Source organism: Lolium perenne, chromosome 4 (genome assembly GCF_019359855.2).
Source record: "Lolium perenne isolate Kyuss_39 chromosome 4, Kyuss_2.0, whole genome shotgun sequence".
Lineage (NCBI taxonomy): Eukaryota > Viridiplantae > Streptophyta > Magnoliopsida > Poales > Poaceae > Lolium > Lolium perenne.
The window spans coordinates 270,354,355-270,370,083 of record NC_067247.2 but is presented as its reverse complement, the minus strand read 5'-3'; the positions used below and the strand labels follow the sequence as shown (position 1 = coordinate 270,370,083).

The 15,729-nt window shown below is 40.5% G+C and overlaps 1 protein-coding gene across 4 annotated transcripts; it reads right to left on the bottom strand.

Annotated features, from left to right (window-relative positions):
* Positions 1-203: 203 nt before the first annotated feature.
* On the bottom strand, positions 204-3,744 carry LOC127294942 (hydroxyacylglutathione hydrolase cytoplasmic). Of its 4 annotated transcripts, none has more exons than XM_051324853.2 (8): positions 3,540-3,741; positions 3,325-3,447; positions 2,039-2,200; positions 1,622-1,697; positions 1,441-1,554; positions 792-968; positions 540-609; positions 204-432 (listed from the first exon to the last, which is right to left on the bottom strand). In XM_051324853.2, the coding sequence occupies exons 1-8, from the start codon at positions 3,584-3,586 to the stop codon at positions 404-406; spliced, it is 798 nt and encodes a 265-aa protein (XP_051180813.1). In that variant the 5' UTR covers positions 3,587-3,741; the 3' UTR covers positions 204-403. The 4 variants fall into 4 exon arrangements, with proteins under 4 accessions (XP_051180813.1, XP_051180815.1, XP_051180814.1 ...); XM_051324855.2 differs by having other exon boundaries at positions 507-609; positions 3,540-3,740; XM_051324854.2 differs by having other exon boundaries at positions 511-609; positions 3,540-3,740.
* Positions 3,745-15,729: the final 11,985 nt, after the last annotated feature.

The window sequence follows — 15,729 nt, the reverse complement described above, 5'->3', positions numbered from 1 at the left end:
CCATTCAAGCCGAAGCCGCTACCACAGAAGAAATGAGAATGAACGCCGAAGCAGCTCCAGCAAGTCCCTTTCCTCCATTTTGTGTCGTGTCCCTGATTCCCATCATTATTAAGTGGGGAAAGAGTTCGGAAAACTCTGTGGCCTATCATAGATGTATGCAAGTAACCATCGCAGACTTCAGATATACTTGAGACATTTTGCCATAGACCAACATAATTTTTGTTTTGCCGAGAAAAGAACATAACTATTAGCATGACACACATGTTGATGTCTGATTGCTACAGCACCGAAGCATATTACCATATTGAACCCCTTTCCCTTTGTGTTCTTTGAAATGAAAAACTTGCTTATTAGATTCATACTAGCACATACTTGATATAACACTTCTTATTTGTTACCACTCTCAGAGCATTGCACGGCAGTGAATCCCACCTACAGGGTAAAAGATTACTGTGTCAGCCAGCTTGAAGAAAGCGACCAACTTAACTTAGCAGAAGAAGCCGGACCTACAGGCATGGGTAGTAGCTGTGTTTATCAACCTTTCCAGGTATCCTTAGTATTCCTGACCGTCCTCAGCGCTTCAACTGGTGACTTGGCGCCAAATTTTGCCTGCAAGTTTGATGATACAATCTAGGTAAGCATCACTGACAAAAGAAACGAACTTGAACTACTGATGCGTTAGTTCTTATTGATGAGGCGGCAAGCTACTATTCTAAGTTGTGCTATGGATTACAGTAGCTGGTATCATGTTGATTCGTATTAACTAGCTGATGTGGGTGTGTACTATGGACCTGTATTTCGGGCAGATCAACACGCATGAAGGTGTTTATCTCAAACTCATCTCCTATAGTTGAGGGAACTGTTGGCTGATTTGCTTCACGCTGCTTTTGAGCCCATTCCAGTTTCTGCTTTGTCTTTTCGTTCTCTGGCTCGACTGTCAGTATGAATTGCAGGTTCTTTACGGTGTACTGTGGGTCACCATGAAATAAAAAGAAGATATACATCACTTATCTGTTCAAAAGATACTATTACCAAGACACATAATGCAAATCATTGTTGCCTGGACACTAATGGCAAAAGTGTTTCCAGCAATTTTCAAAAAATCGTGAAAAATTGTTTTAGTAACATAGAGAGACTGATGGCAACAATTTGTGCCAAGCAGAAAATACAATGGGTAGTACCGTTTAGTTAAGGACATTCAGAATTCATGATTTCACATACTCCAGAATCTTGAAAAGCATACATCATTATTATCTTCAAGAAGTAGACTGACACGACAGCAAAATTACATACAAAGATGAAGAATGACACGGCAGAAAAAATTACACTGATCGAGATTGAACACATGAAATGGAAACACACAGAATTTGACTATACACAAAGTTTCAATTTATCAAAAAACTGTAGGCATATTATTCTAGAAAGAGCTAAAAAACTTACCTCATGGCCACAGTAAACGCGAGTTGACTTAGGCAGCGAGCCCAGTGTAACACAAAGGGACTGATACATTTGCTCTGCGGTACCCTCAAAAAACCTCCCACAACCAGCAATGAACTGTGATTCAGAAAAAAGGTCAGGCATTTAAAATGAAGAGCAATTGTTAGATGATGTATATACTAACCAAGGTGTCTCCAGTAAATACTGCTGGGTCTTCCTCTTTAGTAGAAACGTAGTAGCTAATATGACCTTTTGTATGACTGTTGGAAGAATAAAAATGGTAAGGACCGGCAACAAAAAATAAATACAGACTTGACCATTCACACAGCCAACATGCAAAAGGATGCCAGCACTATCCAAATCAGTAATTCTAGTAAAGTTCCTGAAGTAGTTATGCCATAACATGATTTATATCAGAGAATGCACATCTGTAAACAATTCAGCATCACATTATACATAAAAAGGTCCAAGTTCTAAACTTTCAGAAGAAATATCACAGGAATCATATGAGATACAGTAAATGAGGAGGTGTTTTCCCATAAGATGCAGCAAATAAGGAGGTGAGAATTATGTTACAGGGCAAGAAAGTAATAAAGCATACCATGGGGTATGCAGGCAAAGTATCTCAATTTCCTTTCCTACTGACAACTTGGTTCCATTCTCCACTTGATCAGTGCAGCCTTTCACATTGTCCAAGGATCCCCCATACACCTTAATCCCTGGCACCAACAGTCTCATCTTCTCATTGCCACCAGCATGATCCCTACAGGCAAAAATCACCATTATCGGCTCACCATATGATTGCGGTAAACCTGACGCTTATAGCATGTATGGAGTCTTAATCATATTCTACCAACCACCTTTTTTTAAAAAAAAGAGTAGGCTGTAGCCCTGCCTTAAATTAATAAGGCCGTTGCCGGCAAGTGTTACAGGATGCTGAAAAACAGCTTACAAACATCGATGAACAAGCAAACGAAAGATTACAAAGAAAAAAACTTGTCATCAAGGCCATCATCTCAAGGAAGAATCAGAGCGGAGGAGAAACAACGCCGTGAAGCTCGCCACCGGGAATCCTGCCACCATCAAGTCCTGGCGCATCGCAGCCGGAATGCCATCCGCCTCCACCTCCGAAGAAGGTCCCAACCTTCTCGCCCTGGATCGTAGGGCGCCGGACCGTCGGCAGGCGGAGCAGCTCTCCCTAGAGCACGTATGAGCACCAGGGGCATCAAACCACGGACAAGAACCAGACATGACCACCGCACGCGAAAGACCACAAGCCTCGCCGCCCGCCAACGCACTGGCCACCCAAAAGACTTCAGCATCAGGACGGAGATCGCCAAAGAAGACACGGCAAGCGCCGCAACCGCAAACCAGGACACACACGCAACACACGGACACCTTCCGCCGACCCAAGGCGGCGTCTCCAAGAAGAAACACGACGCCAGAGCACCGTCGTCGCGCAATCCGGAGATTTAGGGTTTCACCCGGGCGCAAAGGAAGGAGGGAGGGGGGGTATACCTCAGCATCTCTACCAACCACCTGATACTAGCTATCTTCAAATCATTAAAATGTTTCCTTCATCATTATTTATTCTGTATTGGGGAGTGAGGGATGCGCAGTACTTAATCAGCTTGCTGATAGCTGGACATCCTTCACTCCCATTTCCATTTTTGAGTTTTACCATGTAGCATGACTGAATCAGGTATGCTAACCACTTTCTTTTTCCAATTATACTTCCATTCGTCAGTAAACCCATATAAGATAATGCTCAACAACTCTAGAATCATCGAATCAGAACATCTCAATTAAGTACCGGTCGCCTTAACAAAAAGGGAAGCAATTCGATGAATTACTAGGCCGGGATAAAAAGACTACGAGATGGCCTACCAGTGGTGGTGGGTAGTGAGGACGCAGTCGATGTAGGCGCCGACCTCGCTGGCCGCCGCCAGCACCTTCTCCGGCTCCACCGGGTCAACTGCCGCCGCCGCCTTGGTGATCTCGTCAATAATCCTTCAAAAGAGAACAAAGAGAATCTCAAAATCGCAAACGGGTCCCTGAACAGAGCCAATCAACAGAGAAGAACCAGGACTTGGGATTCGTACAGGTAAGCATAGTTGTCCTCCAAGCAAGCGACCGGAACGATCTTCATCTTTGGCTCCGGGCTCCTCCTTGCAGAGACTGGATTCGGTTTATCTTCAAGCTCGAATTTTGGAGCGAATTTCTCACGGGGAAGAGTACAAGCAGGAAGGGAGGAGAGGGGTGTGGAAGGTTTAGCAAAGGGGAACAACCGCTTGAGGGTGGGGAACCGGGGATCCTTTGTGTCCGTCAACTCTTATGGCCACCACGCAAAATCGCTTTCAGTTTTTCACGTCTGAAAAACTACGGAACTTACTTTTTTTTTTTCGAGAGTATGTAATTCCGTACCTTAGGAAGAAAGAGGATTTGGTACTGACATTTGTCAAGACATCCACTCACTCACCCACATAGACACACCTCTATTGTCGACAAGAATATATCCAACAATAAATATTCAATTGTGACTCCGCGGCACTGCATCTAAAGAACCGATGTTATTTTTAGCATAAAAAGAACCATCGAGGTTCAGTTTCACGTGTCGAGGATTTAGTATGTTCTATTTAGCCACTGCAGAACCATGTTTCGTCATTGCATTTACGGAGTTCGTTGTGATCACGAGGACTAGCATTATGCATCGAGACATTGTTGGCCTTTGGATGCAAAATGTAGAAGTAAATAATCACTACATTTTATAAAGCATCCCCTATTAAAGAAGGCGTGTAGACTTTTTCACCGACGTACTATCAAGTCTTGACATGCAGAAAGCAAATATTTAAAAAAATTACACGTATAAGCACGCGTTTAAAATATTTCACGAGGGTAAAAGAATACATGATACTTAAATGTCATTTTAAAGCATGAATGAAGAATCACCACCTTGATAACATCACGATTGCAAGAAACTGGCTATCAAAAAGCGACGTCTTCTCCAAGGGAACGACTTGTAAGCGCCATCATCACTAAATCCAACAATTTAATCTAGGTCAAGAGTGTTGTTCATCCTGAATAGAAAGTCCAAAGAATATCCACACAATGCCATTAACAAGAAGCGCTCGTAAACACTACCATTGCCAAGTAAGATCAATGAAGATCACACCTAGGGTTTTCACTAAGAGCTCGTGATCCGATACTCAAGTAGCACTACCAAATCAAAGTCACCCTTGTGCTACGGCCCCATGCTAAGCTATCCACCATCTCCTAGCTTTGACAACAAGCGAAGTTATCTAGGACAGGATGATATCGATGGATGAAGTCGACGTAGCCTCCATTGTGTGCAGACATAAGCCATGGGCCTAGGATCTAGAATCTCCAACCCAGTTCATTGCATACGCGCCTAGAGATACTCGTCCACATGCACTATCTAACGTGAACTTCACTATACAAACGATAACCATGCGCACAAGCCAAACAAAACCAAGCACATCCTACCACTGTGGGGGCATTTTAGAGGTGTCTTTGGCACCCGAAAACCCTTTTCACTTAAATCTTCAAAATTGTATTTAATTTACTTTGTGTTTGATCGTAACTTTGTGTTCCCCTCTCTCATATTCCCCAAGGTTCCTTGAGCACTATTTAACACTCCTTGAAAGTATTTGTTGAATTTTCACTTGTAAACTTGTTGAGGTGTTAAACCCTATTTACCCACCAATCAAACGAACCTCACATTTTATTAGCTTAGAAAATTTCACCCAAAGAAGTGGAAGCCACCTAATTACAAAGCCCAACCTGAAGGAGATATGCCCTAGAGGCAATAATAAAGTGGTTATTATTTATATCTTTATGTTTATGATAAATGTTTATATATCATGCTAGAATTGTATTAACCGAAACATTAGTACATGTGTGATATGTAGACAAACAAGAAGTCCCTAGTATGCCTCTTAAACTAGCTTGTTGATTAATGGATGATTAGTTTCATAATCATGAACATTGGATGTTATTAATAACAAGGTTATGTCATTGTGTGAATGATATAATGGACACACCCAATTAAGCGTAGCATAAGATCTCGTCATTAAGTTATTTGCTATAAGCTTTCGATACATAGTTACCTAGTCCTTATGACCATGAGATCATGTAAATCACTTATACCGGAAAGGTACTTTGATTACACCAAACACCACTGCGTAAATGGGTGGCTATAAAGGTGGGATTAAGTATCCGGAAAGTATGAGTTGAGGCATATGGATCAACAGTGGGATTTGTCCATCCCGATGACGGATAGATATACTCTGGGCCCTCTCGGTGGAATGTCGTCTAATGTCTTGCAAGCATATGAAAGAGTTCATAAGAGACCACATACCACGGTACGAGTAAAGAGTACTTGTCAGGAGACGAGGTTGAACAAGGTATAGAGTGATACCGAAGATCAAACCTCGGACAAGTAAAATATCGTGAGACAAAGGGAATTGGTAATATATGTGTATGGTTCATTCGATCACTAAAGTCATCGTTGAATATGTGGGAGCCATTATGGATCTCCAGATCCCGCTATTGGTTATTGGTCGGAGTGAGTACTCAACCATGTCCGCATAGTTCTCGAACCGTAGGGTGACACACTTAAAGTTGGATGTTGAAATGGTAGTTCTTGAATTATGGAATGGAGTTCGAATATTTGTTCGGAGTCCCGGATGAGATCCCGGACATCACGAGGAGTTCCGGAATGGTCCGGAGAATAAGATTCATATATAGGATGTCATTTTATGTAAAATAAAATGTCGCGGAAGGTTCTATGGAAGGTTCTAGAAGGTTCTAGAAAAGTCCGGAAGAAACCACCAAGGAAGGTGGAGTCCACAAGGGACTCCACATCCATGGCCGGCCAGCCCTAGTGGGGGTGGAGTCCCAAGTGGACTCCACCATAGGGGGCCGGCCACCCCCACCACAAGGGAGGGGGGAATCCAACCTTTGGGTGGGAGTCCTAGTTGGGCTAGGTTTGCCCTCCTATGGAAGGTTTTGGTTTCGGGTCTTATTCGAAGACTTGGACACCAACACTTGGGATCCACCTATATAATGAGGGGCCAAGGGAGGGGGCCGGCCACCCCCAAGACCATAAGCTGGCCGCCCCCCATAGAGTGGCCAGCCACCCCTCCCAAACCCTAGCCAAGCTCCTCTCCTCCATATTGCCCGCATAGCTTAGCGAAGCTCCGCCGGACTTCTACACCGCCACCGACACCACGCCGTCGTGCTGTCGGATTCACGAGGAGCTACTACTTCCGCTGCCCGCTGGAACGGGGAGGTGGACGTCGTCTTCATCAACAACCGAACGTGTGACCGAGTACGGAGGTGCTGCCCGTTCGTGGCGCCGGAACCGATCGTGATCAAGATCTTCTACGCGCTTTTGCAAGCGGCAAGTGATCGTCTACCGCAGCAACAAGAGCCTCATCTTGTAGGCTTTGGAATCTCTTCAAGGGTGAGACTCGATACCCCCTCGTTGCTACCGTCTTCTAGATTGCATCTTGGCTTGGATTGCGTGTTCGCGGTAGGAAAATTTTTGTTTTCTATGCAACGTCATCCTACGGTGGTATCGAGCCGTATCTATGCATAGATGGTTGCACGAGTAGAACACAATGGTTTGTGGGCGTTGATGCTCTTGTTATCTTTAGTTTGAGTACTTTGCATCTTTGTGGCATAGTGGGATGAAGCGGCTCGGACTAACTTTACATGACCGCGTTCATGAGACTTGTTCCTCGTTTGACATGCAACTTGTATTGCATAAGAGGCTTTGCGGGTGTCTGTCTCTCCTACTATAGTGAAGATTCAATTTACTCTTCTATTGAAAACATTAGTATCAACGTTGTGGTTCATGTTCGTAGGTAGATTAGATCTCTCTCGAAAACCCTAAACCACGTAAAATATGCAAACCAAATTAGAGACGTCTAACTTGTTTTTGCAGGGGTTTGGTGATGTGATATGGCCATGATATGATGATGAATATGTATGAGATGATCATTATTGTATTGTGGCAACCGGCAGAGCCTTATGGTTGTCTTTAATTTTCATGTTGAGTAGTATTTCAAAGTAGTTGTTATAGTTGCTACATGAGGTGAACAACCATGAAGACGGCGCCATGAACCTTGACGCTACACCGACGATGATGGAGATCATGCCCGAAGATGATGGAGATCATATCCGTGCTTTGGAGATGAAGATCAAAGGCGCAAAGACAAAAGGGCCATATCATATCACATATGAACTGCATGTGATGTTAATCCTTTTATGCATCTTATTTTGCTTAGATCGCGACGGTAGCATTATAAGATGATCCCTCACATTAATATCAAGATAATAAAGTGTTCTTCCCTCGTATGCACCGTTGCATTGTTCGACGTTTTGAAGCATCTCGTGATGATCGGGTGTGATAAACTTGACATACAACGGGTGTAAGCCATGTTGCACACGCGGAATACTTGGGTTTGCTTGACGAGCCTAGCATGTACAGACATGGCCTCGGGACAACGGAAACCGAAAGGTTGAACACGAGTCATATGGATGATATGATCAACATGTTGATGTTCACCATTGAAGCTACATCATCTCACGTGATGATCGGTTTTGGTGTAGTGGATTTGGATCGTGTACCACTTAACAACTATGAGGGATGTTGTATTAAGTGGGAGTTCATTAGTAATTAGATTAAAACATGAACTAATTATCATAAACATAGTCTGAGTAGTATTTTGAATTAATTTTGTAGTATTGGCATCCGTTTACTACTATGCGCTAGTCTTGTTATTGAGATAGAAATACTGTTAAAATCTGACAAGAAACTTTACGGATTGGTACCGTATTGTTAAAGAATCAAGAATTGATTAAGTCCTATTGCAAACTTTTAGTAAACCTCACATTGTTGATTCAAAGAGCTATGGTTTCAATTAGTACCTAAAGTTATCTTGTCTCCATGAAACTTGAAAGTTCAAATATGTTTGAAAAATAAGGAGCTGAAAATTTAGTTTTCAGAAATAATCAAGGTATGAGATATATGTGATATCTAAGACCTTATTGCAAGATGATAGAATATAATTTGGTGAGACTACATAAACTCATAAGTTTTATGGGAATGTATGAAGGTTGAAGACGCAAGACGTCACAATCCTCCAGCTATTGGGGCACTAATGATATTCGCATATCCATGAAGTTATCATCCTTAGTATGCACCATTGCTAAGACTCGTCGTTCAAGCATCACGTGATGATCGGGTGTTATAGATTCTACGTGTGCTTACAATGGGTGCAAGCCTGATTTGCACATGCGAATACTAAGGTTAAACTTTATGAGCCTAGCATGTCTGACATGGTCTCAAAAAGTTGTCATGAATTGATGGATAAAATTATGAGTGAAATTGTTCATCATAGTTACTAATATGTGAAATCTAGAACACTTGTCATATGATGATCAACTTCAAAGTAAGAACCTCAAGGTTATTGGTATTTGACCAACAAACCTAGAAGTTATTGATGTTGAAATGTTTTTCTGAATAATGAGGAAAGCTAAAAGAGAAACTGCAAAAGATATTTTGGCAACAGAAAAGAAAAGACTAGAAAGTCTAGCTCAGGTGTATATAAATGATATACATGTTATGGTTGTATTCCTAGTTAAGTCACACAATGAAATTCTTGGGTATTAATACCATATTGGTTGGTATGAAGTGTCATACAAAACAACGCAATTCAAGAATACAATGGCCTAAGTGACTGACAAGGAATATGATAAGAATGTTCGCCTGGAACAAAAATAAAGTGTTATTATGTTCGTCGTTGGCATTCTATCTAGCCCTTAGAATTTATAATAAAGAGCTTAATAAATTGTTATTTTGCTCTGGTCAAATGAAAACAATGAGTTGTTCAAATTATGACATTACTCCATGTATGATGGATAAGTTATTATAAATCTTAAATGGTGAAACACACATACATAACACTGACGCTAAAAATGCCATAAGGCAAATGATTTGAATTCCACTTATTTGTGGAACCGCAATTTAGGTCATGTTAGAAAGGATCGCATGAAGGAACTCCATGCAAATGGATTTTTGGAGTCATTCGATTTGTTGAATCGTTTGGCACTTGCAAAATCTTTTCTAAAAGGTAATGACTGAAATACCGTTCATAGGCCGAAGAGTTGAACGGGCAACTAACTTAGTGAAAACATACATAATGATATATGTGGTTCACGGGGCATAGTTGTGTGCGGAAGATTCTTCTACTTCATGAAAACTTTCAAACAATGAATTGAGTATATATGTGGATATATTCAATAAGGAAAAGTTTGAAACATTTGAATAGGATTCAAATAAATTTCAGCATGAAGTGGAAATCATCGTAATAGAAATCAAATATCTATGATTGGATCATGGTGGAAATATTTGAATTACGAGTTTTAGCGAACATCTAAGAGAGTTATGAAATTGTTCTACAACTTACGTTTCTTGGAGTATCATAGTGATGATGAAGTATCCAAGAGATATATCCAAACTTTGTTGGATCAATGATGAGATAAAATATTGATGCCATTATATTTTTGTGGATTATGCTTTAGTGACTACCGCTTTTACACTGAATAGAGCATCATCATGATCCGTTGAAATGACACCATACAAGTTATGGCATGGGTATAAACCCTAATAGTCAACCAAAATCGGATGAATGTCTTTGTTGGTTATCCCAGAGATTTGATTGGGAATTCTTCCCACGAGACAAAGAAAAAAATGTTTGTCAATGTTTCTTATTTCCGAGAAATTGTTTCTAGTGAAGTATTTGAGTGGGAGGACAATATATTTTGATAAGGTTTATGAACCTGAGCATAATGATCAGAGTAGCGCAGCATCGGAATTGGTTTCGAAAGCGGCCACAACGATCATGGCTCCCATGACTACAAAGTGTTTTAGCCATGGAGATCGAAGTACATATTGAACCTTGTAGGTATGGTTTACTTTGTGATCAAATAAATGATTTGTGGACAAAGGATTGATTTTGAACAATGATAAACCAACTACAAAACAAAGAAGTTATGATGGGCCCTGACTCCGTTAAAATGGCCATACGCCATGAAATCCAAGATAGATGAATACTTTTTGAAAGAAAATAGATCTATAAAATTGATGGACTTGGATGAAATATCCTTGAAGAAGCTTAACTTGTCGAAAAGTTGTTTACGACAAAGTTCAAAGAGTTGACTACGACAAGATTAGATCTTCCGTAGCAATGCTTAAAGTCTATGTGGATTATTCTAGTAATCACTACATATTTCCTTTATGAGATATGTTAGTAGGATGGCAAAATACATTACTTATCAGAAGTGTGTATTAAAGGTGTATACAAGATACAACCAAGAGTTTTGCTGATCCGTGGAATACTAGATAGGTATACAAACTTCAATTTGATGAAGTAAGTATAGCGGAGTTTGAATCTTCACTAGATGAAATAGTCAAAGAGTTTTTGATTTCATCAGAAACAATGAAGAGGCTTGCATTTGCAAGAAATTAAGTGGGAGCGCTAAGACACATTTATAATACTTTATGTAGGTGACATATAGTTGGTTATAAATGATGTAATTATATACTTGATTAAAAGGTTTCATTGAGAATTAACTTCAATGAAAGGATATGGACTGAAACAAATTTAGTGTCAAGATCTATGAAGATAGATTGAAACACATAAATAAGTTTAAGTCAAAGTGCATATGATGGATATTGAAGTAGTTCAATATAGAAATATTAAGAAAATGTTCTTGTCATGTGAAGGTTTAACAAGACTTGAGTGTATCTGACACTCAATGATTAAAAACACATGAGTGATTATAGATCACGAATAATATGTACACAATCAGATATCATGTGCTATAAAGTGTTATGAGCATATACTGAATGATTCATATGATGATCATTGGACGACAGTAAGAATATCCTTGAGTACTTTAGAAGAACTAAGGATATATATATATATTTTTGTATGAAGAAATGACAAACAAATCGATGTAAGGTGTTACACCGATATTGGTTTTATCACATATAAAATATAAATTCAATCTCAAATTAGACGAAGTGTTGTTTAAAAGGTAGCACAATGAGCTAGAAGTTGTCTATGCTAGATTTAGAAGGGTTCTAAATATGGTGACGGATTCTACAAAAGAAGGCAGTAGTATGTCATTGTTTTGACAATGACAAAGGATGTTAAGTCAAGAGGTTCTTTGAGAACTTGGTGTAGTTCGATGAGTCGAACTTTGAAGCTATATTGTGTGTGACAATATTAGTGACATATTTCAGACAATGGAATTAAGGTTCCACCGAAGATCAAACATATTTAATGCCAGCTCATTTGGAAATGAGTGATGCGTTGAGACGCAAATGAATTACAAAATACATACGTTTCGAGCGTGTCGATCCGATGACTAAAAACCTCTCCCGTGAGCAATACATGATAAAGCACCGAAGGCCAAGGTGTTATATCTTTACAAATGTAAACTAGATTATTGACTCTAGTGCAAGTGGGAGACTGAAGGAGATATGCCCTAGAGGCAATAATAAAGTGGTTATTATTTATATCTTTATGTTTATGATAAATGTTTATATATCATGCTAGAATTGTATTAACCGAAACATTAGTACATGTGTGATATGTAGACAAACAAGAAGTCCCTAGTATGCCTCTTAAACTAGCTTGTTGATTAATGGATGATTAGTTTCATAATCATGAACATTGGATGTTATTAATAACAAGGTTATGTCATTGTGTGAATGATATAATGGACACACCCAATTAAGCGTAGCATAAGATCTCGTCATTAAGTTATTTGCTATAAGCTTTCGATACATAGTTACCTAGTCCTTATGACCATGAGATCATGTAAATCACTTATACCGGAAAGGTACTTTGATTACACCAAACACCACTGCGTAAATGGGTGGCTATAAAGGTGGGATTAAGTATCCTAAAGTATGAGTTGAGGCATATGGATCAACGGTGGGATTTGTCCATCCCGATGACGGATAGATATACTGGGCCCTCTCGGTGGAATGTCGTCTAATGTCTTGCAAGCATATGAAAGAGTTCATAAGAGACCACATACCACGGTACGAGTAAAGAGTACTTGTCAGGAGACGAGGTTGAACAAGGTATAGAGTGATACCGAAGATCAAACCTCGGACAAGTAAAATATCGTGAGACAAAGGGAATTGGTAATATATGTGTATGGTTCATTCGATCACTAAAGTCATCGTTGAATATGTGGGAGCCATTATGGATCTCCAGATCCCGCTATTGGTTATTGGTCGGAGTGAGTACTCAACCATGTCCGCATAGTTCTCGAACCGTAGGGTGACACACTTAAAGTTGGATGTTGAAATGGTAGTTCTTGAATTATGGAATGGAGTTCGAATATTTGTTCGGAGTCCCGGATGAGATCCCGGACATCACGAGGAGTTCCGGAATGGTCCGGAGAATAAGATTCATATATAGGATGTCATTTTATGTAAAATAAAATGTCGCGGAAGGTTCTATGGAAGGTTCTAGAAGGTTCTAGAAAAGTCCGGAAGAAACCACCAAGGAAGGTGGAGTCCACAAGGGACTCCACATCCATGGCCGGCCAGCCCTAGTGGGGGTGGAGTCCCAAGTGGACTCCACCATAGGGGGCCGGCCACCCCCCACATGGGAGGTGGGAATCCCACCTTTGGGTGGGAGTCCTAGTTGGGCTAGGTTTGCCCCCTCCTATGGAAGGTTTTGGTTTCGGGTCTTATTCGAAGACTTGGACACCAACACTTGGGATCCACCTATATAATGAGGGGCCAAGGGAGGGGGCCGGCCACCCCCAAGACCATAAGCTGGCCGCCCCCCATAGAGTGGCCGGCCACCCCTCCCAAACCCTAGCCAAGCTCCTCTCCTCCATATTGCCCGCATAGCTTAGCGAAGCTCCGCCGGACTTCTACACCGCCACCGACACCACGCCGTCGTGCTGTCGGATTCAAGAGGAGCTACTACTTCCGCTGCCCGCTGGAACGGGGAGGTGGACGTCGTCTTCATCAACAACCGAACGTGTGACCGAGTACGGAGGTGCTGCCCGTTCGTGGCGCCGGAACCGATCGTGATCAAGATCTTCTACGCGCTTTTGCAAGCGGCAAGTGATCGTCTACCGCAGCAACAAGAGCCTCATCTTGTAGGCTTTGGAATCTCTTCAAGGGTGAGACTCGATACCCCCTCGTTGCTACCGTCTTCTAGATTGCATCTTGGCTTGGATTGCGTGTTCGCGGTAGGAAAATTTTTGTTTTCTATGCAACGTCATCCTACACAACCATGCATTCCAAACCAAAGTTAATTCTTCGAAGAGATTCATTTGATTAAGGAATTATCTAGCCTATATGTGCATCTCAATCAGGGTATCAATGTCATACCAATATCTACCTCTCTAGTTTTTGGCAAATTTATTTGATGATACTACAACCCACTTCCTTTAATTGATATTTCCAAGCAAACAAACATTTAGGTTGATCCTATGCCCATGGAACTTGGTCAATAATACTTGGGTCATATTCCACCAAAACACACTTCTTTTGCGAAAATTCCTCCATCTATTAATAATCATCAACATAAGTACAAACAACTCCAAAATCGATAAAAACTACAAATAGGTCTTTGAATCAGCTAGCAACAACTACAAACACTAGCCCGAGCAGAAGACGCGCCATCGTTTTCGTCCCTCTATCATCGGAGCAAGGCAAAACTTGTCGTATATAGTAGAGCTTATTGTAGTATACATATATGAAGTTGTTGTGCTAAGGCCCTAAAAGACTAGTGCACCTGACAACCATAGATCAACGGAAAACTGAATTGAAACCAGTTTTCTAAAATCTTAAATTGCCAACTTTGATCTCTTTTCTTGTTTCTTGTTTTGATTTTTTTTAGACAACCATGCTAAGCTTTATTGATAAGATAAGATGTTTACATGGATTGTTACACAATTTGGAACACCAAGACACATGGCGTCCATGATCTAAATAAACATAATGCTTAGCAAGGTTGTGTGCTTCAAAATTTGAAGCCCTTCCCCCGTGAGCAAAAGTGGAGGTATGAAAAGATACACTCCATGCCTTAATTTCTCTAACAATTGAGCTATTTCTTTGCATCGTGTAATTTGTAGGCTGATGCAATCTTGGTCAGGTTTAGATCTTCAACAAGTGCAATAGTTTCTATACATTCTATAGTTTCAAGACCTTAGGGATCCGAAGCGCCAATGATTACCATAGCTAACCAAAATATAATTACTTAGGGATCCAACCAAATCAAAAATAGATGCTTATTGAGTAAGTGGCTCTTTAAACTTCTTAATGAAGACGGAGTGTGGCAAGAATTGCTACAAAATAAATACCTAAGACAGAAGACGTTATCGGAGGTACAAGCTAGGCCTACCGATTCCCCATTCTGGAAAGGATTGATGGGAGTTAAACATGAGTTTTTCTCTAGGGGCTTCTTCAAAGTGGGTAATGGCAGGAATACACGCTTATGGGAAGATACCTAGTTGGGAAATATTTCTTTGGCTCATCAATATCCATCTTTGTATAATATTGTACACCATAAGAATGTAACAGTTGCACATGTTTTAACCCAAACCCCGCTGAACATTACATTTCGAAGGATTTTAAGTGGAAATAAATGGTCTTTATGGTTGCAATTATGTAGAAAACTCATGTTGGTAACTTTGAATGAAGAAAATGATCGTTTTGTTTGGAAATTTTCTTCAAATGGTTTATTTACAGTGAAGTCGATGTATGAAGATCTCATGAGTGACCATACCCCTTTTCTGAGAAAGTATCTCTGGAAGGTTAAAATTCCGCTTAAGATTAAGATTTTCATGTGGTTCTTGAGTAATAAAGTTTTGTTAACTAAGGATAACCTAGCTAAACGTCATTGGAATAGGTGTACAAAATGTGTTTTCTGTGGGGAACAGGAAACCATTCAACACCTTTTCATTGAATGTCCATTAGCAAAGCTCGTATGGCGTACGGTTAATTTCACTTATGATCTTCCACCTCCGACTAATATTACTAATATGTTTGGTAATTGGTTAAATGGAGTAGATAGACAATCTAAGGCTTTTATCCGGATTGGGATTTCTGCTTTATGTTGGCCTATTTGGAGGGTCAGAAATGATATAATTTTTTAATAAAAAAGTCTCTTTTCATTTCTTGCAGATTATCCATATGGTCTCCCATTGGGTTCAGCTTTGGGC

Excerpts from the sequence above, each read along its gene's own strand:
- LOC127294942 (XM_051324853.2), bottom strand. The coding sequence starts at position 3,586 with ATGAAGATCGTTCCGGTCGCTTGCTTGGAGGACAACTATGCTTACCT. Across the intron at positions 2,201-3,324 it reads CTCACTACCCACCACCACTG|GGATCATGCTGGTGGCAATG; the intron begins GTAGGCCATCTC and ends TTTTGCCTGTAG. Across the intron at positions 969-1,440 it reads GCGTTTACTGTGGCCATGAG|TACACCGTAAAGAACCTGCA; the intron begins GTAAGTTTTTTA and ends GGTGACCCACAG.